Source organism: Pelodiscus sinensis, chromosome 6 (genome assembly GCF_052426305.1).
Source record: "Pelodiscus sinensis isolate ZL-2025 chromosome 6, ASM5242630v1, whole genome shotgun sequence".
Taxonomy (NCBI): Eukaryota; Metazoa; Chordata; order Testudines; family Trionychidae; genus Pelodiscus; species Pelodiscus sinensis.
This window is the reverse complement of record NC_143057.1, coordinates 96085045-96107878: the sequence shown is the minus strand read 5'-3', so window position 1 is coordinate 96107878 and position 22834 is coordinate 96085045. Positions and strand designations below refer to the sequence as shown.

At 42.3% G+C, this 22834-nt stretch overlaps 1 protein-coding gene across 1 annotated transcript; it reads right to left on the bottom strand.

Annotated features, from left to right (window-relative positions):
- Positions 1-9676: 9676 nt before the first annotated feature.
- On the bottom strand, positions 9677-16545 carry PLK2 (polo like kinase 2). The gene is made up of 14 exons (XM_014579979.4): positions 16271-16545; positions 15555-15662; positions 15293-15409; positions 14986-15115; positions 14643-14730; positions 14184-14279; positions 13742-13940; positions 13504-13651; positions 12933-13030; positions 12149-12272; positions 11660-11900; positions 11423-11552; positions 11218-11328; positions 9677-11084 (listed from the first exon to the last, which is right to left on the bottom strand). The coding sequence occupies exons 1-14, from the start codon at positions 16502-16504 to the stop codon at positions 10893-10895; spliced, it is 2016 nt and encodes a 671-aa protein (XP_014435465.4). The 5' UTR covers positions 16505-16545; the 3' UTR covers positions 9677-10892.
- Positions 16546-22834: the final 6289 nt, after the last annotated feature.

Sequence of the window (22834 nt, the reverse complement as noted above, 5' to 3'; positions counted from 1 at the left end):
AAGGTTGTCAGGTAATGTATTCAAATGCCTTAATTTTGACATTTCATATCTGCACCAGCCCCCTTGTGCATGTGAATTGTGATCACCTTGATTGATCCTTCCATTAGCCCTTACAAAGAGAGTGCTGATCACTGGTGTTATTCTTGCCAGTTCTTCAGTCACCCACTGGTCATGCTGTCAGCAGCACCAGATAGTCCATCAGCATGAGCATAGTGCATCAGAATCCCCTAAATCATACACCAGACTCAGCCTCCCAAACTACTGAGATTGCAGACTCACACCACCACATCCAGTGTGAAATGATATAGTGTTTAATTACAGGATCCCATTCTGGTTTTTTGCACAGGACCTCACCTCATTATTTATAGTTCACTATTTTCTACCCGAGTTGTTATTCTTGTATTACAATGTTTTACAGCATCAAATTAGAGCAGAAATACCATGTGACTAAAATAAATACAAACTGAACATATCAATTAAAATTCCAACTAGCTGACATATTTCTGAAAAACAAGTACTTTTATAGAAATCAGGCATTGTTCCCATTCTTTTAAAACTTAAATTTGTCAAAATTGCTGTAACAAACAATAAAACTTTAAGTATAAATTAAGCAAAAAATAATTTCAAGAAATTTGTTAAAATGAAAGCACTTTGGTTTTTTAAAATATTAGTAAAAACAAAATGGTATTTTTCTACCATGTTGCATTTGTCTGTGTATAAATGTAATGTACTTTGTGCATCAGAAGTAATGCTCAGAGAGAGGAGTAATCGGCATGAGATATAAGAGGGGCAGATAATATCCCCTCAGGTAGCAAGCTGTGCTGTTCTGAACCAATATCTGGTTTCTTCCTGGGACAGGAAAGGAAGGATTTGAGGCCAAGTCACAATTTAACCTAATGTTGATTTACTTCTCTTATCAGCAATGCCAGGTATACACAATACAAGAAAGTTAACCTAAGATATGCAAGTCCAGCTATGTGAATAGCATAGCTGGAGTCTACGTACCTTAAGTGAAATTTCTACAGCATCCCCATTGCAGGAGGTCAATGGGAGAAACTCTCCCATCGACTTCCCTTACTCTTCAAGACCCCATGAAATAAGAGGATTGATGGGGGTACCATCAGCAATCTATTTAGTGGGTCCTTCCTCTACCTGCTCAACTGAATCCTGGAAAGTTGTCTGTGAAGCATTAATCACTAAGTAAGTGTAGATCTGGTCTTATTGTGAGTGGAGAGCAATTTCACATTGCTACTCACATACCTGCAGTCTGCCTAATCCTAATTGTATCCCTCTGTTCACCCATTTAAAATGTTTTTTTTTTTGTTTCAGATTCAATATGCTAAATTTACAGTAGTCTGAGAATGTTAAAGTACTCATTAAGCATAGTGCATGCTCAGTGTCACTTGATTAGCTCATATAATGAGTTATCTATGTGTTCAGTTGCAGGGATATTGCATGAGAAGGCAAAGTCAATAAGCAAGTGGCAAACCAAGCAAGAATTTTTTTTTTAAACCACACTAGTCACACCCAATTTTCTTTGGAAAAGCCTACATCTCTAATGACAATGTAATTCTTCAGCTATGTGATCCTATAAGAAAATATAAATAATCAATAAAAGAAATAACCCATTAAAAAGCACCTTTGTCCATTTGTGATGGTTTGAATACAAAGTATATCAGAATTGCGTTGCTATCATATTTAGAAGAAAAAGTACCATGAAAAACAAATTGCAAAGTGGCTCCTAAAAACTGAGGCTTACAAAATCAGCAGCCACTTCTAAAATGTTGGTATGGCAGTGTAAGTTTCCTTCAATTTCCTTTGAAATGTAATCAACCCAGATCTGACCTGCAGTTAAGAGGATACTTCAGTCTCCAAGCCTGTTTTTTAGTTTTTCCACTGAAACTTCCAGCAAGGATGCTAATTAGTACAAATAGCTTCTAATTAGCAATGAAGGTTTTTGTAATGTGGATAGCTGCTCACTATAAACTGGAATGAACCACTGATTCATTTCACATGGTCCATAGATCAGCCATTGGGTGGTGAGGATTTGCAAACACTAAAAGCTTATACCAGAATAAAACTTGTGAGTCAGACATGCAATACTTTTATCACTAGTCCTAAAGCCATCACCTCTTTTCTAATCACCTGCATTTTATTTAATCAATAACGTGAATGTTTTCTAAACAGGTGTCATAACCATGAGATATTTCCTTTGTAATGCATCTTCTAGAAAATCTTTTTCCATCTCATAAATGCTTCCCTTGACCTTGACATTCTGTTGTCTCCCCTATTCAAAGAACAGTGCTCCTTTAACCCCCATTCTGGCTTAGCTAGTTTGATCTCCCTTTTCTCTATACTTCCAAACACTTCTTGAGCATTTTGTTTAGTCTTCATTGCTGACCCTCTACTGCACCCTCTTGCTTTTGCTCTCCATTCCAGTGACAGTAAGCACATAAAGGCCACTAATGACCATTTGCTGGCAACTTTTAAGGTGTCTTCTCTATCAATGGCTTTCTTGACTGTACCACATTCAACACTAGAGAAAATCGTGAGAACATCTTTTGTTGGACCAACTTCTGTTGGTGAAAAAAGACAAGTGTGTTCCTTCACCAACAGAAGTTGGTTCACTAAAGGATATTACCTCACCTGCTTAATCTCTGCAATATCCTGGGACTGACAGCTACAACTACACAGCAGGCAGCATTTAATACTGTGCATCATAAAATCCTTCTTGATTATCTGCTCTGGGAGTTCGACGACATTCTTTTCTTACCTCTTGAACCATTGTTGCAGTGTCTATCCCTTGCTAGGTTTACCTCCTCTTTCGGTTCTTGGGGGTTCCACCTGTAACACTTCCATGTTGTTAGCACTAGGCAAAGGCACTGACTGTGGATATACCAGGGTTGAAGTACCCACGGGGAAAAATTAGTGAGTGCAGAGTATCTGCCAGTGACAAGCTTCTCCTTGCCCCCCTCCCCCACCCGCAGCTCTCACAGGCAATCCTGCACTTACCAATTCTTCACCCTCCCTCCCAGTGCTTCCAGAGCACTGTGAATAGCTGATTTACAGCATTCAAGATCTGGGAGGGAGGAGGAAGAGGAGGACGGGAAGATGCAGGGTGGGGACTTGGAGGAAGCAAAGGAGTGGAGGCAGGGGGGTTGAATACCCTCTGGCAAGATGAGAAGTTGGCACCTATGTGCCAGGGTGATATACATGGTTCATCGCTTCAGTTTTCTTCTATTATCTGCAATATCGCAGTGCCTTTCTACTTCTTCCTGAACCTTGCTCCTTCCCTTTACCTACCCCCTTATGCCTCATGGTAAAATGTGTTTCCCTCTCTCTCCCTGATGATAAAATCATTACCGATACCTTGTCATTTCCTGATTAAAACACTCCTTCTCTCAAACCCACTTGATATGTAACTCTCACTTGCAATATAAAACAATCTTGCCAAAGTCGTCGTCATCTTCTCTCAGTCTGAGCCCATCACATCCCTCCTCCCACTTAGATTCAGCAACAGCCTCGAAATTACATTCATGTTTGGAGAGAGCAATTGAAAATCCTTGTCTTTGCCCTCAGGGAACCGTGTAGTGCTGCTCCCACCTATATCTTAGCTCTTGCCATGCTCCTGTTCCACCTCTGCATCCCATACATTCATATTCCTTCACTCCTTTGTTTCTTTCTCCAAGAAAGATCACCATCTCTCCTCCACGCTGGTTGCTACTCTGTAAATACTCTCCCTGGTCCAACCAGATAAGACTAGATTATCACAATGATCCCTCTTCTGTCCTGTTTTTCAAATCACTTTACAAAACCCACATTTCTGCACATCCCCTTTGACAATAGCTTACTCCATTATGCCACCCTCGTTACTTATTAAAATAATAAAAAGGAACTAATATGCCCTTGTGGCCAGACATTACGGTGATAAGCACAACAAATGCTTACAGTCACTGAGCACCATGTAAAATTAAGCAACATCATCATATTTTGTACATTCCTCTTTCCTTCACCCTTGTCTGACGTTATCTTCCACTATGTCACATTATGCAAAATCTAGCCATGACTGCAAGCAGATCATTGGCTTCAGTCACAGCTGCTAAGCACCTGATGCTCCCATTGACTTACTGTGTGGGTGCATCTCAGTAATTTGGAAAAATCAGACCTTATGTCTTTATTCTCTATGTGAAGTACAAGCACATTTTCTACACTGTATGCTAATGTTATCTAAGAGCATTTACATTAGCCTGAGCTTGTCCTAACTACCACATATAGTGTGGTAGAGGGCCTAGCCTTTAATTGTTTTGATCTACTGCTAGTCATTTACTCTAACCCTGACACAGACTTTACTGGGGTGCCATAAGATTATAGCTTAATTCAAATGGAATGCAGAAGCAAACAGCTGGCTTTGAAGTTGATGGGAAAGCCGCTGCACTCTACAGGAAGAAGGAAGTTTGTTTTTATGGTATAGACTTATTCCCTTTCTTCTGAGCTCATCAACTCCCCTCCCCCACACACATTATCAAATCCCACTTTTCACAACATTCCCATAGTAGTAAAACAAAATATACACTGAGCCAAAAAAGCTTACATCTGTGCCCGTCAGTAGTGCTTTTTGTTGCCATTACAATTGTGGCAAGTGTTGTGTGAACTGCTGTTAAAGGTAATCTACAAAAGGGAAACATATGCTCAAGCCCTGTATGGTTTCTATGTGATATGCCAGAATTCAGAAGGGTGGAGAGGGGTTTAGAGGATTTATATTTTTCTAATTCTTTTATCGTAGAAATAACAGGAATGTTAAGCCTCACCATTTCTGTTACTATTCTAGAGTTCCCTGAAAATCTAGAACATCATTTTTCAGTTGAAAGGACATGTGGAGTTTGACTCTTCCACAAAAAACAGCTTTTCATCCAAGAGTTTGTCTGGAAGTTGAGCTATATAGGGGATAAATATAAAAACAAAAAACAGTGTTAAACAGTCTGACTCAAATCCCTTCCTGTCAGTTTGAACATCATAATTATGTTAATCTTCCAGCACTCCCTGTTTTTCCAGGAGAGCAAGACCTGCCATTTCCATCGTTTAAAACAACAACAATCTTTTTGCACTATATAATTAGCAAAAAACCACCTTTTTATTTCCCCTATCATAGATCAATAATACTGTACAAATGTTTATAAAACCAAGTGGATTTTGACTTTCTGCTCGCCATAGACAGATCACTGATATGGCCTGCTCATCTTTATTTTCCAGTCACATGTCATTGTGACTATGGTTATGGTCATTTGAAGTCCACAAATATGGCATTTCCATGTATTCTATACATTTAACACTTTTTAAATTCCCAGTGTTTTGTACATATTGATTTGCTTCTAGCTACCCTGGCTACAAAGCTATTGTTTCAAATGATAGTTAAGTCAGTGCTTTCTGTCTGTAGACAGTTTAAAAGAATAACTAAGATTGTGAACTGGTCTCACTCATCTTAGGGTATGTCTACACTGCAGAGAGTTGTGTTTTGTTTTTTGAAAAACAGTTGTTTTTCCAAAAAAAACAAAACAAAACAAAACAAAAAAACCTTCACTTACGTCCACACTGCAATCATGTTTTCAAAAAAACAACAAAGAGGGTGTTTCCTAGATTGGTAAACCTCTTTCTATGGGGAAGAAGTATTTTTCCAAAAGACCTCTTTTGGAAAAAGGCATGTGAGGGAGTTTTTGAAAAAAGAAAGCAGAAAAAGCACAGGTGCTCTGGTGGCCATTCCATCCATAGTAATCATGTTAATGATGTTGGTGTAAATGCTTATCACAAAACTTCAGAATTAACTATAAGTTACAATAATCGTAGAAGAAACTACAGTCAGGGTCCATTGAAAAAATAGTCCAGAGGAGCAAGGCTGCAAGATTTAAAGATCTAAATAACCTAATTTTCTAACTTCTCAGTGTAACATTGAGGAAAGAAAACAGAGAAAGATCAGAGAAGCAGAGATGGGAGCTCTACAGGAATAAAGAGGAATATTTGAATAATAGTTTGATCTATAGAAGAAAGTCTAGACCCAAAAGCTCTCATGGAGTTGAGCTATTCTTTAAGATAAAATTAGTTGAAATAAAAAAAGATTTCAAAACAAAATCTATTCATTCAATAGGAAAATGAGGGCCACATTGTATAGTCAGTTCCAATTATCTTCACAGGATACAGATACTATAAAATGTCTTATTTTTTTCGCATCTCTGGTGTGAAATCATGATACAAGACACGTCTAAACCTAACTGCAAATCCTTGATATACCTGAATCCTTCAAATCAATTTTGTTTTCATACAAACCAAATTACAAGGATAAATCCCAGAGGCTAAATCTTTGTATTCTATTAAACTAAAATTCCAAATATTGATGAACCATAATATTAGATTCTAGTACCATATATTTAAATAGGGTTTTACTTAATTTGGTATAATTTAATTGTGGCAATTCAAAGATGTTTGCCACTACAGAAGTTAATAAAGCATTAAAAAACCCATGAAGACAGTCAGAAAGCTATGCTCTAACTAGTACCTAGCACCGCTCATGGCCATAATTATAGTTGATTGCACAGGTATTCATTTAACTCTGCATTCATAGTTAGCTATGGATTTGTAAAAGATTCAATGTGTACATCTAAAAGGCAAGATATTCTTTAAGAAAGGACAGTGCTGTAAATGCCATTAATGCATCAGTCACCACCTGCATTTTTCACTTCTGAATATTCTGGACCAAGTTAGAGTACTTGTTAACCAGATATTGCCAGTCTTGTAACACTAATCCTCAATACAGTTTATCCATGCTGAAAGTATGTTAGGCTTCATAAAAATCAGCTTCACCAATCTGTATGTGTATTGCAGAACACCAAGGAATCAAATGGCTGGTCACCAAAAGGTGTATTACAATATCACAGGATCACTTACTATAGGATTTAAGTATTTTCTTGCCTTACTTGTTATAGACATAGCTCCTCTGCCTGTCCAAATGTACTTTTTATTGCACATATACACCGCTAAAGGTTTGAATTTAAACTAGAACAGAAATTAATTTTCTGGCCAACATGTCATCTTCATGACTATTAGCCATTGTGTGAGTGCTCTCCCATTTCTAACTATCCCCTTTCCCCCCTTCTTTAAACCTAGTTCAGAGGCTCCCAAACTAACAGCTTGCTATCACTATCTTTGTTTTCAGCAGACAAAAGCCAGGACATCTGGGAAGAGAGGATTAGAGAGCAAAAGAACAGCATGATTAAACTGTTCAAGAAACCTTTTCAAAACATTGATCACTATAGAAGGTAAGCAAGAGCTCATCTAATATTCAATTTCCATGTAAGTAATTACAATAATGAGGTTATGTGATTGTGAACACAGGGTCAAGTAGTGCACCAGATACTCTGATTTGAGACAGGGTCTACCCTAGGAAAGAATTTTAGAATCATGCTAGATGAACAGGGTGAAGAAGTGTCATATTTTAAGTAGGCTTTTGATTTAGCCCCCTCACCTATGCATAAATCTAGGACAGAGCTCAGTTTTCCTTTTTCATATAAGTGCAAGACTACAAGACATAGATCAGAACAAAACAGTTCACAAAGACGTAAATACAGACAAAGCAACAAGTTTCTTGACATAACATTGCTCTACACTAAGTTCAGTGATTTGAATGACACGTTCAGTTATAGGTGTGCATCACAGATTAAAACTTCATCCTACTCTACAATTTGAAATCAAAAGGCATTGACTGTGTAACGGCAATAGGAGGGACCTCTGGAGCTTAGTGCATGAGCCTTAACATGAACTAAAAAAAACTTAGCTGGCCCTCAGCAACGGCTGTAGAGAAAACACATTCTTCTAAGTCAGGGCTACTCATCTTTGGAAGTCCCAGGGGCCACAATGATACTCACAGCATGTGTCGAGGGCCACAACTTTAGCGTGGTTCAATGTGCATGCAAATATATATGAAAATAGCTTCTTTCACACTGATGGGCATGAATATAAAGATTAAGGCAAGACTACACAACACGCAGGCCCCATTTAAGTCAGTTCTGCTGATATTAATAAAAGCAATATTTACCCAATTTCCACCCATATGGCAGCGCTTTTAATGAGCAATGACAGGAATTTAACTACTAAAACACTTAACAGAAGATTGACTCGCCATTGTAGAATGTATTCCCAGTGGAGGCCATGTTGAAAGGATCCCACCCGTGGGTCCGGTGTTGAGCCCTGCATAAATCCAAACTGGACCATGGACTGCGAACAAACAGGCAGTGGGCCGCATGCGGCCCCATGGGCCACATGTTGAGTAGCCCTGTTCTGAGTGCTACTACATGGGGACAGTGAACCACACCCAGAAGGCGTGTGGATTACACTTGCTCACACTGACCTGAATTTAGGCCATAGCTAGATGTCAATGTAGAAGGTATAGCTTCATAAGCAAAAATTTACTCCTCCTCCTACATATGCCTATAACTATCCAGTAATGGCTATATAGCACATCTATTGTTTAAGTAATGCTGTTATATTGCACCTGTGGGCTTGTTTTTAAGTAAATCTTTCTTTTTGGAAAGCCAGGAGTTACAAGTTTCTACATGTGCAATTGGAAGAAAAATCAATCAACTGGGTGTAAAATCAGTCATCAACATCTCCATTCTGGGAAACTAGAAGGTCCAAATTCTGTTCAACAGCAAGAATCTAACTCCCATTGAATAGCTGAAGTAACATGTGTCAGCCTAAAAGCTCAATCAAGTCTTCCTGTCTAGACTGAGACTAAATAAACATTACTCGATGCACAATAGGCAATAAGAGCAAAAAACTGCATCAGAAGATTCAGATTAGGTTTCAGACAAAAGCTGGCTGACACTACAAGTCTCTGGAGACATTAAGTAAGGTCCAGTCTAATTCCCATTCATGAATTTTAATTGCATATATAATTTGTCCTGTCTGCATTTTGTTTTAACAGACTTTCCATACTCTGCTGTCAACTGGATTGGTCAACACATAGGATATAAGTGTGCTTATACTTGACTTTCCATATAGATATCACTGTTCTAATTATTCAGTAAAATAACAGACTGGATTACTGGTTGCTATGTTAAACAATCGTTAATGGATCACATTCTGTTCTTACATACCTCATGTGCAACCATAGCAAAGGCAGTAACAAGTCAAGCCTCAAGACGACAGGCACAAATAGATCTGACGTTTAAATGAACCCAGAAAACATATAGCTTGTACTACCCTCATTGAATGTCATCCTACTAGACATTCAGCCTCCTGTGCTAGTCTTTTTGCCTTACATTGACAAATCATGATCTGAGCTTTTAATTGCTCCATTGTTGTAATAGATGATACTGATATTTTTATCTAGATCGGATTGTTAAGAAGCAGGTCAAATCTAGTGTGGTCCCTCAGCCATATTGGAGTACTTAGTGAAATGTACAGAACCTAAGATATGATGAAGTCAGATACTACATATGCAGCATAATTTAAGACACCAACTTCAATATGGCAAATTTGACATATAAAAGTTGGTGGTTAAAAATGTTAGCTGCATTGTTAATTTTGACAGAGTCAGCCAAGAAGTGCGTACTGAAGTTTTATGCTCAAGTAGCATGTACCTCCTACAACTTTGTTAGGCACTTAAAAGGGTTTTTTTTTTAAAAAAAAAGTTAAAAATAGCCATTCAAGCATGATGCAAGAGAAATAAGTCTAGTCACATCTGAAAAAGCTAAGTGACATACATGGGCAAGACATTCTAGTATTTGAGTTCAGGGAATAATTCAAGCCTTCTTCCCTCAATACTAAGAGTCTTCAGCCATTATGAATGAAGGGAAATTTACACACAATGAACTCTAATGACTTTAAAGAGCAATGTACAATTCCACTGAGCACCCTTCAGAGGAAGATTTGTTCTAATTAATGGCAAGAATTCATTTAAATTCCTGGCATGATGCCTTTTGAAGACTCATTTCATTCCTGTTTTAGTTATACTACTAATGTAGAAATATAGCCAAGATTTGCACTGATATTTTGCAACTCCATCAATGTAGCTTCCAGTTATACCTGACGTCTGCTGAAGAGTGGCACTAAAATTTACCATTTGACAGAAAGTGTAAGTATACAATCATTTTCTTTATTTGGATGAATAGTTTGCCAATTTCATGCTCACTGTTATGGCTTAGTTTTCAGCTTTTGAGACAATTAAGGCTCAAGTTGGTTTATTTTTCCTGGGTAAATAAACAACGCAGCAAGCTTGTTTTATTGATGCAGAGCAGAGATCCTAAATTGCATGTTAAAGAAATGGGTAGAAATTGTTTTTTTTTTCCATTCTCTTTATTGCCAACAAATTTATATTTAAAATAACGAGGTCCAAAAAATGTTGTGTAATAAATACTTCACTTTAGGCTGTAATAAATAAAAAATTATTAACAAGGAATGCACTTTGCCAGCCACGAGTGTGGCTAGTTCTTGAAAAATAAGGAAGAAGTTATGGCCATAGTTCACAGTTTAAGCAGCCAAAACCTGCTCATTACAGCTATTCCACAACATGGAGCTCTCCCTACCCTCCCTTTCAAGATGCATATTCACAGTTTGAAGTCCTCCATCAAAACTGCTCCCTACAGAACTAGAAGTCATTCTGCTGAACTTTAGTCAAGCCTTTAAACATGTGTGAAGCAAGAAAGCTACACTCCAAAGAACTCCTTGTCACACTGTTTCTTTAGTCCAACAAAGTAGAATTAGGTCTCAGTCTGGTCCCAGCCCAGCACACTAAGAATAATTTCGTACCACCACTCATCCATCAATCAACATACTAGTCGCTCCATAGCCTCCACTGTAGATTTCACAGTGAAAAGAGTCCTTTGGGTTTAAGAGTCAATCATTTAGTTACATCTTTGTAGCAACATATTCAATGCATATTCCATTCTGTGCTTTAGTTCCAACGAACATCCTGACATGAGAAGTGTTGTCAGACGAAATGTTGTTGATATCCTATCTTCATTGATATAGGTAAGGAGATACTCCTCACTTTGGTTGCAGATGATTATTTTTGTGTGATCATGGTAAAAGTTCACCTGCAAAAAAGATAAGTATTAGATATTGACAGAAAAAAGTCTTTAGATGCAGACATCTAAAGAAGTCACAGGCTTCTCTGTACTAGAGTATAACAGGAACCCATTCATGCAGTACCATCTGAAGAATGTTTACCTGAAGCGTGCCATCATTGAAGAGCATCATTAATGCTTTATCAGACTTTAGCCACTGTAAGAGGTAAAGCCTGGGTCTGCGAACATCAGTTACACTGGGCAGATCCCCTCCCTAGAATAAAACAGAGCACAAAGCCACCTGTCAGCTCATGTATACTGCAAGTTTATTACCTTCTGTGACCTTTCAGAGTTGGAGTTGCACTTACATCCATGAGGTTCTCCTCCATGTAGTGAGAGAAGTATTTCAGAACAGTTACTTGGCTGATAAATTGTTCAGGGGCATCTGTAGCTGGAAAGACTGAGCACTGGCCTAGCTCAGCATAGTAGTGAACAGTTCTGCAGGACAAGGGGAAAAAAACCAAACTTATAGGTATGTTCAAGCATAACATTTAAGGCACACAGTCTAATGAACTGTCAATTTCCAATCATTTGAAGGTATTTACTTTTTGTCTGGTAGGAGGCTCATGTGTGCTCCATTGTTGAAGAGAACACCAACAGTGTGGTCTGACAGCTGGTAACCGAAGCCATATTTGTTAGAGTAGTCAACCCATTTTGTAACCCATTGGAAAGAGGCTGTAAGTTGTTCCTTGGGAATACTATCTGCTTCTGGCATGTTCTCAAGACATCCTCGCAGTACCCTTGCAACTGTATCAGCAACACTTCCCATGGTACTGTCTTCCAAACCTTGAAAAAAGAGCAGAACAGGTACATTATACAGATGGTGGGTGGGTTGCCAAACCCTGAACTACCTACACCTCAGTCTAAATCAATCTAGCCTTAGCCTCATAAGTTGTAGCTTTTTTCAGAGTGAAGAATTGCAACCAACAAAGAATGGAAAGGCTGAAATCCACTGTTTTGTCTGAGGTTTGTTTTTACTATTATGCATGTATGATGTGACAGAAAAAAACTAACTCCATTAACATTGTACTTACATTCACTGCTACTGCTGCAGCTTCCTAAAGTTCCTCTAACTATCATTCGAATGGCATCTCCAACCTGTTTAGTCTCTGCTAGAGTTCCAGGTTTGGCTGCTGTAATGTTAGGAGGCTGGGTATCCTACAACAAGAAATCATGCATTTAAGAATCAATAAGTTAGTTCTGAGGGCTTTCGTATGGCTCATTTTGTTCCCAGAATCAATTGTCAGCTAAATAATTTTAAGAGATCTGGTGTCTGTTCCTAATAATTATGAGGAGACATTATCAGCAAACTTATATTCTTGTCCTAACAGTTTAATTAACATGTTTATGCTGCTTAGGTCTTGCAATTCTCAAAACCTGGACAATGTAGCAAAACTGGTTATTCTTGTTCTCATGAACCCACAAAATGCTGCAGCATTTGGGTTGCACACACTGCATGTGAGCATTACAACCCCAGTCATTTCACTGATATTCTATGAAGACTTATTTTTGTAATAACCAAATCCTTATATTTGGTGTATTGGGAAAAATGCCTGGTAGCATCCCCTTAAAAACTGTGCCAAATGATGCACAGAAAGATGCATTCTAGAGGATTTGAGTAAATTCTGAAGATGTAGGGAGACACTGTACAAGTACTAAAGCCAACTCCACACCAATGTTGCAAGACACACCTAAGCCCTCTTAGGGTTACTATGATATAATTTAAGCATGCCTAGGCAATATCAATCTCAATTATGAATGCATGGCAAGTAGTTAGTTATTACTACCCCATCCCACTGTAGTTCAGTTTGACTATACCTCATCTGTCCTATGTCTGTGCGGCTGTTGGGTTATTGATATCTTTTTCAAATCATGTCTAAGTTTGTAGATTTCTTCATCTTCTTTAGCTAGTCGATCTGTAATTTAAAAAGCCAAACATCATCACCATATCCAAAATTGTTTACAATATCTAATACTATAAATATCCTACAACATTAGTTGCAAGCAAGGATGGAATGTGTAAAAAACTCATTCTCCGTCTTGCAGTGTACTCATGGCAATCATTAAGTATAATGGCATTTCTGCCTTGAGACTAAGAGTGTAGTTAAACAGAAACTGTAGGTTTGGGACCAATAAAAAGCTTGCTGGTACATTACATGAAATGTTCCTTATACAAGTTGAAGTTATAGACTACAGGCTACATCTGCTTACACCTACTAGTAAGTAGCTCAATATGAATACAACCATGACAAGACAGCTCATTAATGTAAATTTACAACTTGCAATATCATAACTTGGGTAAATACATATGCTTTTTTTACATTTGTAGCTGTATCACCAGCTGACGTTTAATAAGCTATATACATAAGTATAATTTTACTGTACTTACTATGTGTATCAAAGTATCTTGCTTTTTCCTTTTTACCACCAAACAGAGCAGCAGCTGCCTTTTTGAAAAAACTCTTAGCTGGACTTGACAAGTGGAAGTCAGGAACAGTGTGACAACAGCTAGAAGAGAGTCTATCTGGTGTAAAGCCCTGTGGAAATTAAATATAAGTCAATAATTTGAAGACTGAGCTGCACTTAGAATAATAGAATGTTTAGGACAAAAAAGTCACAGTACAAACCTGTAAAAAGAAGTCATGTCGAATTATATCATCTAAACTGGGCCGGTCCTCGGGATTCTTTGACAACATGCTAGCTATTAAGTGCTTCGCAGGTGCTAACAGAGATGATGGCAGAGTATATCTTGCTTCCCTTATACATCTGTAGGTTTCTTTAAGGTTCGTAGTCTCAAATGGAGGTCTTCCTAACAACATTGTGTACCTGTTTAAGAGGAGTAAGAGGCACTCAGTACTTAAGTAAATGCAACGCTTCAAAATCTTTTAAAAAAAGATTAAAATTAACCCATTTCATAGGCAAGAAGGTTGCTCTGATAATTCATATATGACGTTGGTAGGTTACCCAGACTTCAGGTATTGTGTTAACCCAGTCATTGCCTCCACTTTTGAACCCTAAAGCCATTTCAAGGTTATCAAGATAGCTTAGAGTCTTTGAAGTGATACTTACATTACACAGCCTAAGGCCCATATGTCAGATTCACAGCCATGTCCTTGTTTGTTCAGGACTTCTGGAGAGAGGTAATTTGGTGTGCCACAGATTGTTCTGCAAACCAAAAAGATCAGTAATCAGATATCAATCCAGAGAAGAAATTGGGCAGGAGATTAGAAACCCTCAAGAAACAGCGTGAATCATGTTTGCACTGTTAACATTCCTATTTAGTATCTTCAGTATTCCAGGATATGCCATACTGAACACCTTGCTGCAACACTTAGTCAGACATCCTGCCTCTGGCATTGGCCATCCTCTAAGTGTCCAGAGACAAAAGCCACCCTGCACATATTACAGTACTTTTATATGAAGAAAAGTTCTGACCCCTGCAGCAGTAAGCTAGTCTTAATGTTCCTCTAATTTTTAAGGTCTTGCTCAGAATTAATGCTGTACCTTAGACATTCTTTAGACTCTTACCTCCTTCTGTGTTCCAGTGGTTCCAACCTTGCTGCCAAACCAAAGTCTCCTACTTTTAGTTCCATGGCTTCATTAATGAAGAAATTACCTAGACAAAAAAAGGGAAAATGAATTCCTTCATTGCAAGATAGGGATGCATTAGCCACTAGAGCTGAGTCACACTAATAGAAGCCAGCAAACAGCCAAGCTTTTTTTAAAATGAATACTTAATATCATTACTTAAGTGCTCCAGGCTTCCATTGTAGAAAAAGACTGAAGGGATTCTATCAATTGAGCTGTCAGTATGCTAAGTGCCCAGTGCTGGAAACAGTGCAATTTGCAATCAATGAGAAAAATGACTTACCTAGTTTAAGGTCTCTGTGCAAGATTTCCTGTTCATGAAGATATTTTAGTCCAGACACTATCTGCCTGAGGTAGTATCGCACTTCTGGTTCTGTCAATACCTTCCTTGCTTTCAAGATATGAGCCATAGACTGCAAAAAACAAAACACAAAGAGGTGAATTAAAGGTCTCAAGTAGGTTTCACTTTATAGAGAAATGACCACCTAAAAAAAAAAAAGCTATCAGAAATACCTTTCACATATTATACATTTACATTAGCTGCAGTTCCCAGGTAAGTGAATACTGGATTTCTCCCAGTTGATGCTCACCCTTCTACTGCAGTACTCCAGAAGAATGTAAATATTTTCTTTGTCTTCAAAGTAGTGGTAAAACTGCACAACATGCCTGTGATTAAGCATTCTGTGAAGCTCAATCTCTTTATCAATCTAAAGAACAAGACATAAGAAAAACATATTAGTCTTATAGCTCTGGCTGAGGAGTCTGCTAACACCAGCAGGCATTTCTAAACAGGGGAAAGGCCATGCCGCACACAAAGAGATTTTTTTAAGAAAGAGTCACTCATACACACACCTTTTCCCTTTGATGAGGTTTAGCCACTCTGGTGTGAGGAATAATTTTTGCAGCATAGACTTTGTTGGTCGTTAAATCTGTCATCTCATAACATTTGGCAAATCCACCCTAAAGAGACATACCAAAAAAGGCAATTAAACATGGTATGAAAGGTTCCACATTTAATCAGTCATCTACTGGGTGCATGATTCAAGAGGCTCGAAAGAATAGAGAGTCTTTGTGATTGCCTCCGCCTTGGGCATTTCTGTAGCAGGCAGACCCCACCTCGCTGTGTAGGGGAAGGGGGAGAGGAGAGAAACCTAAGCCATTTTTACAGGCACGGCTGAGGGAACACACACTTTTAGGGTGGGAGGAAGGGCCGATCCAGTGGTGGGGCAGAGAGGGCTGTGAACACAGTATGCTCCACGCGGCGCGTTTACACAGACAAGGAGATCCGATCCACGTTCAGACGGGGCGGCACAGGTCCACCGCGCTCATCAGCGAGCGAGTCCTGCCAGGCACACCGGAGGGCCTGGGGCTGCCGAAGGGACATGCAGCAGGTAGCCACGCGAACGGCCCCCGGCGCAAGGGGCGGGGAAGGACACTCCTGCCCGGCTGGAGGAAGGACCATGCCGCGCGAAGGGAGCAGGGAGAAGCCCGGGCTGCTCCCCGGGGCGAGCCATGCGAGTCGCTTCCAGGAGCCCCCTGGGCGGCGGAGGAGGCGCCGGGTCCTTTACCTTGCCGAGCACCTTGCCGCGGCAGTAGCGCTTGCCCGAGCCGGGGTCGGTGATAATCCGGGAGACCTCGGGGGCAGCCTGCGAGTGGTGGTGCTGAGGCTGTTCCTCCGGCGCTTTCTTGCGCCGGGCCTCCCCACCGCAGGCCCTGCCCAGCGCCGGCTCGCCCCCCTTGGGGCCGCCGCTGCTGCTGCTGCCGCCGCCCGGCTGGTGAGCGATAGTCCGCAGTAAATCCATCTCCGCTCGGTCAATCAGCCCCACTGCGCGGAGCGCCGGCCCGACTGGCCCCTTATATCGCAGGAGGCGGCGGCCCCGCCCCGAACCTCTCGACGTCACAAGGCACCGCCTTCTAGCCCGCCCCAGCGTCATCTGCTGTACCCGCGCGCTCTGGCTCCCTGCGCGGAGCTGCCCGCCTGGGGCTGCCGGGTCGCTGCTGGCAGGGCTCTGCCGCGGGGTGTCACTAGCGGCCCCAGATCGCCCTTCTCCCGCGGGGGAGGGCCCCGTCCCTCAGGAGCGTGCACTGGGGGCAGGGACAGGGGCTCACTCCAGGACCGGTGGGGGCGCGATTCCCCAAGCGATGCAGACTCCGCAGCCCGGGGCCTGGAGCCGGCGGGTGCAGGGCTAGCGGGGGAAGCGAGCCCGGGTAGTACCTCTACCGTGGCTCAGGCGCCTTCCGTGGTGGACTGATAAAGTTGCGCATCCCCGGCCCAGCGGAGAAGCGCGGAGTCAGTAGACCAGTAGGGGACGTGTGTCCCGCAGGGGCGCAGGGACAGAAACTGCGTCCACCGGGTTGAACATGCCCAAGGGCAGTTCCCGGGTTGATTTTTTCCCATCTAACGCCTGTTGGTCTGAATAGGTCGTGAGGGCAATGCTCACAGGGGTAAGGTCACATGCCCCGGCTGCACCCCAACCAGCCAGTTGCAGACACATCTCCTTACACCCCCCCCCCCCCCCCCACTCTCCTCTGCTCTCAAGGGCAAGGACAAGAGCCCTTGTCACTTCCCCAACTCTTCCTCTTGAGGGAATGGGACCCAGTTGGGGCTAGGAAGCATGCCATGTGAAACCCCTATGACAAGACCAAGCTACTTGGAAAACAGATTTTTCTTTGAACATAACAGTGGGTTCAGTTTTATTAAAATGTCACAAGGATGCACACACTTTAGGGGAAAAAAGCCAAATCAGGTCCCTTCCTAAGCCAAAAAAAGGGGGGGGCATATGTAAAGTGAAGATCGCTTTGGCTGAAACCATGAATAAAATGAAATTTGACTGAAGGAGGGGGGATACCACACAGAAAGAAACAAACGTTTTCAAGGAAAATTCAACATTTTTCTGAATATCTCAGGACCAGAAAGAGACACATTTGTTGCCTTTGATCCATATCTTACTGAGAAATGTTCTCCATTTAGTCCATTGGCTACTGAAGCAGTGTTCATCAGTGATGAAACAAGTCTCTGTGAAGGATCTAGCCTGCCAATTAATAATCACGCCTTGGATTGACCTCATTGGGTACAATGTTGTATTAATCTGCTGCAGGTCTGAGATGGGAGAAAACAGTTTCTCCTTTCCCAGGGCAGAGCAAAAGGAAACCCAGAGCGACACCTAGCGGAAAATGTAATCAGCACAAAGGGCTGGGGGGGAATTAATGGTAACTAGCCTATCACTGCAGTCCTGCAAAATTCAGTTTGAAGGCCTTCGACTACAATGGAAAATTTCAGTTGGATATTCTTCAGTTGGTGTCGAAAATATGTTGTGCAGTGTTACCTGCATTATTAAGTAGCTACCACATGTCTCTCTAATTATTCTAGTTAGGCATGTGGGTTAGAAACTGATTTACTAGATCTTTTGGTAGTTTATATAGCTGTGTGTGTATATTCATGTCTTAGGACTGTGAATTGGTAAATCTAAGAATACTAGAGAGGCACATTTTAAATATTGAAATGAATAAAGTGCTTTGTGTTGCCTCATTGGATGAAATTATATATGTATAATTACACTATTTCCTAAGTGGATCATACTTATTTTAGATTTTTTTATTATAGTTTGAGGATATTTTCTCTGTCCTTACTGGTGATAGATCTTGTCAGTCATGTAACCTACAACATCAGTTTTCAGAGCATATAATTACATTAGTGGTTTGTGTGTCAATTCTTGAGCCTCTCCTTTTCACACATTTAACTAGAGCACACAGCAACAAAATGTTTGTTTTCTAATGCTCCACCATGTGGATAATAGAAAAAATGCAACAGGAAAACATTTAAGAAGCCGTATGTGTTTATTGTGTTTTATTATGGAAAAGCATTGATTTTATCTCAAATATTTTTAGGTGAGCATATAGGAATGAAGTCAATGTTATTTAGTAGTTAGATTGACAGGCAAACAGTTCAGAGAGCAGGGCTTTGTTCACTTTTATAACTGATGTGGTGGTGTATGACCTTGAGCACCTCGCTTAGATCTGTCAGGGGCTTAGTTCCCCAGTCTGTTTCCCTTATAACTCAAATACTTTAATTTCCCCCGCATCTGATTCTGGAAGTGTGAATTATACTCTAAAGAACAAATGACTCTCCCAAACTTTGTAAACTGCTTGGTACACCTCTGGTGAAAAATACTAAATAAATGTAAAATATTGTAGACTACAGCCCGCTCCTGGTCAGAATCAGAACTACTCATGCTAATGAATTAATTTTAAAATATCATAAGCTGGACCCCATTAACAGCTAATGGAAATTCACTAGTTTCAGAGGGATAGCCGTGTTAATCTGCAACTGAAAAAACTTAAAAAATAACTAATAGTCTTGTAGCACCTTAGAGACTAACAAAAACGTAGCTGGTTGACTTCAGTGGTACTTAAGCCACATTCAGTGGGACTTAAGTACCTGCTTTAAAATCAAATACTTAAGTGTTTCACTTAATAGATACGTGTGCTTAGCTGAAATAAAGTTTTGAAGCAGAATAATTTGAGTTCTGCCCCACTGTTCCCAAGGAGTTCAGAAGTGACAACTGTGAAGCCCTGGTACTAGGCAATTGTTACAGTATTATTTGGGAATGTTTCTTTAGCTGAGAGAGCCGTGGGTAAATGTACTAGCTAAACTTTAAGGTGTTGAGTTCATGTTTAGATTTAGTAACAAGTAAAAGATATGTTTTCAAAAGGATCAAATCTCAAAAGGTTATAAGATTTTGTCAGTTTAGTTAGTAAAAGCCACAAAAAGATTGTAAGCAATAAACAAAATTCATAGAAGCCTCCAACCTGTCTATTATTAAAAATAATGGCACAGTTAGTAAGGGGATGACTGAAGTCTCAGCCCCATAGTGCGAGGAGAGAGAACCCCAGCACTTCCCACAGGAATTGCCAGCTCTGAAGCCACCCATCACCCATGGCACATGAGTGTTCTGAGTCCCGGCCAGCCATGGTGGTTCAGTCAATTAGCAGAGTTTTTCCCATCTGTTGAGACATTGAGATGGATTTAATCAAAATTAGAAGTCTGTTTAGTATCATGGAAAAGGAAGGAAGATCCTTATCTGAAAATTTACAAACTTTTTTTCAATTTTTTGGAATTTGGAGCTGAAGTTTGGGGCATTTTTTCTTTATCTGAACAGGTTTGCCTGGCTTGTATGTTTATGTGCTTGTGACTCTGTACCTCAAAGCAGCACCCTGGAACCCCCATATTCACCACTGTCATATAATTATGATAACATAACTTGTGAAGTGTTATTTTAGAAGTCTGAATCTGCTGAACACTAAAAACCTGTTGAATTGTAGGTGCTATCATCATTGTATGTGAAGTTATAAAGTACAGGTTCAGTCTCTATGGTTACACTGACCATATGGCCTGGAAAATCCGGGACACTCCCAAATTTTAATGTCCTGTCCCGGTGCCCCGCACAGCTCTCAAATGTCCCAGAAAAGGTCCCTAGGCTCCAAGTGCAGGAAGAAGTGGCAGCTGATTCCCCTCCCCTGGCTAGGGGACGAGTCAGGAACACTTCCCAGCTTTTCCTGCAGCTGGGGATCTAGCCAATAGAAGCAGGGGAGACATTACCTGTTAGGAGCACGTGGAACACACGTAAATGGCTGGCCTGGGGGCTGGGGTGGACAAGCAGCACGGGGCGTAGGGGGGAAGGACTAAAGAGCAGCCCAGCTGGGCAGGGAAGCTGAAGAACGGGACCGTGGCCTGGCCCAGCTGGCCCAGGCAGGTGGCACTGAATAGCAGCCCACAGCCTGGCTGGCCCAGGCAGGGGAGGCCAAAGAGCGGCCCACAGGCTCGCTGGGGTTTGGGGAAATGGGAGTGGCAGGAAGCACGGTATGGTGGGCAGCAGCAGGGAGTCTAAAATGACCTCCCCTTATCTGGAAAAATTCCTCATTTGGGACCAGTCAGGTCCAGAGGGTGCTGGACCAGGAAGATGCAACCCCTATCCCACAAGTATGCTCCTGCACACTCCCTCTTGGCCAGACACCCTCCCCCAGTCTGCTCCTGCATCCACCATTGCTCCTGCACCCTCCCTCCTGGCCACACACTGCACCATCTCTTGCTCTTGCTCCCTCCATCTAGCCAGACACCCTACTCCCATCCTGCTTCTGCACCCTACCTGCCACCCAGACATTGCAACCTCTCTCTCTTCTGCCCCCCACCTTCCTCCCAGATCCTGCACCACCACCTCCCGCCATCCCATTCTCTGGCAGCCTTGTTACATACACTAAAGTTCTCATTTTGGTCTCCACCCCAGAACCAAGGGGGCTCCAAAAAATCCACCAAAAAAGTAAATCTGACCAATGGGAAGACCTGAACCTCAGTCCTCTCTGTCCGTCCCCCTTGCCCCTTGAGACTGGAATGCCAGAGGAATGAAGTGTCTCAGTTGGGGGCCACCTCGGCAAGGGTTGGGGCTTTGAAGAGTTCTTTTGCTTTTAACTTATATGTTCCCCAACTGATTTTTCTGTGGATCAATGGCCCTGACCCAAAAAATGTTCCCCACCCCTGCCATAAATAAAGAAAAATTGAAAACTTTTGTGTTGGTGTACAAGGGGGGACCCCGCCGGCCCCCGTTTCGGGGTCCTCTGACCACGTCCCGTTTGGACTTGATTCCCACTCAGTGCCTAGTCTTCCTGCCTTCAAGGCGGTGAATTCGAGTTGTCGGTCGTGCTTTATGTAGCCGCACGGCCGGTCCCTAGCTCACACGTTTCTCCCTCCTTAGGGAGGGGGAGGGAAAGGGGGGCCCGGGCCCGCCCTCACTCACGGGCCCCAGCCCAGGGCCCTAAGGACACGGAGATATTTAGCTCCGGTCCGGCTGACGGGGCTCCATGCCGAAACGCGTCAGCCCACCAGCTCCAATGAGCTCTGCCCTGGGCTGCTTCCTTTCCCTCCTCAGGCGCCCTTCCTCCCCCTCCTCGGGGCGGTCACCTTTGGCTCGTCCGTCAGGCTGGCGGTCGGGCGTCCGTATGCCCGCACCTTGCTCTGGGCTGGCTCCACAGCCCGGAGGACTGTCGTGGCCGGGCTCAAAGGGAGGTGGTTTCTCCCAACCTCCGCCTCTTTGGCAACAAGCCCGCTCGCGGCTGCCGCCCGACTCCCCTCTCCCCCCCTCGTGAGCGGAAGGGGGTCCATTTTAAATTCCCCGCCGGGCGCCCGCCTCTGCCTACGTCACCGGGCGGGCGTTTCCCCTATCGCCCGTCCGGTCTCCCCATTGGCCGGCTCCCCTGTCACTCCAGGCGGGGAAATGCCGCCCCCGCTATCGCCGCGCCGTCCGCCACGGCGCTACCGCTTCGGGGGAGGGGGCGGCCGGCTTTCCCTGCCCCGGCGCGGCTCGCGTGCACGCCGCGCAGCCCCGGCAGGGCCCCCCCTTTACCCCCAGGAATGCCTGCTCGGCGGCGCCCCAGGGACGGGCGGGGGACGCCCCGTCACAGTTGGACATAAATTTTTTATTTTATTTAAAATGAAGTTTGATAAACTAACGAGAAAGTTAAAATGCTTAATCTGTTTAATAATTTAAATTAAACCATTCTCCCTAGCTGCAGCACTAGAAAAATGGCTCAGGTGCAATGATGTAATTAACACAGAGTTTCCATTAGCAACTGGTGGTTCATTGAAAGGTTTACATTGAGCCAGAGGATCCACAGGCCAACAAGGTTGAGAATCACTGAAATAGAGGTACCTCTCCCTTCCAGAGACTGCCCCAGGCTCCCTGTTGCTCTAGAAGAGCCCACAGAGAGATCAGGTCTGTTATCACGGTGGTGAAATCATCGTGTCACTCAGGTGTGGATGATGGACAGACTTTTTGTGAGTTTTCCTCATCCAAGCAGTTGATTATTTAAACACCATGTTAAGATGCCACGTGAAAATACTTGGTGCATCCACAGAGAGGCAGGATGTATCATCTCTCTTCAGAGTGGGTTGTCAGGGTGAACAAACCCTTTGTGAGCTCTGTGAAGAGGCGAGACATTTTGACTTCCAGCTTCAAGGGATTTGTTCTTCTCTCTTTGGGCTGCACGTTGCCTAGACTTGAATGGAGTTAGCTGTCACAACGCATTTCTGAATTATTCTGACACACAAAGTGAGACCTGTGCTAAAGACTACACATCCA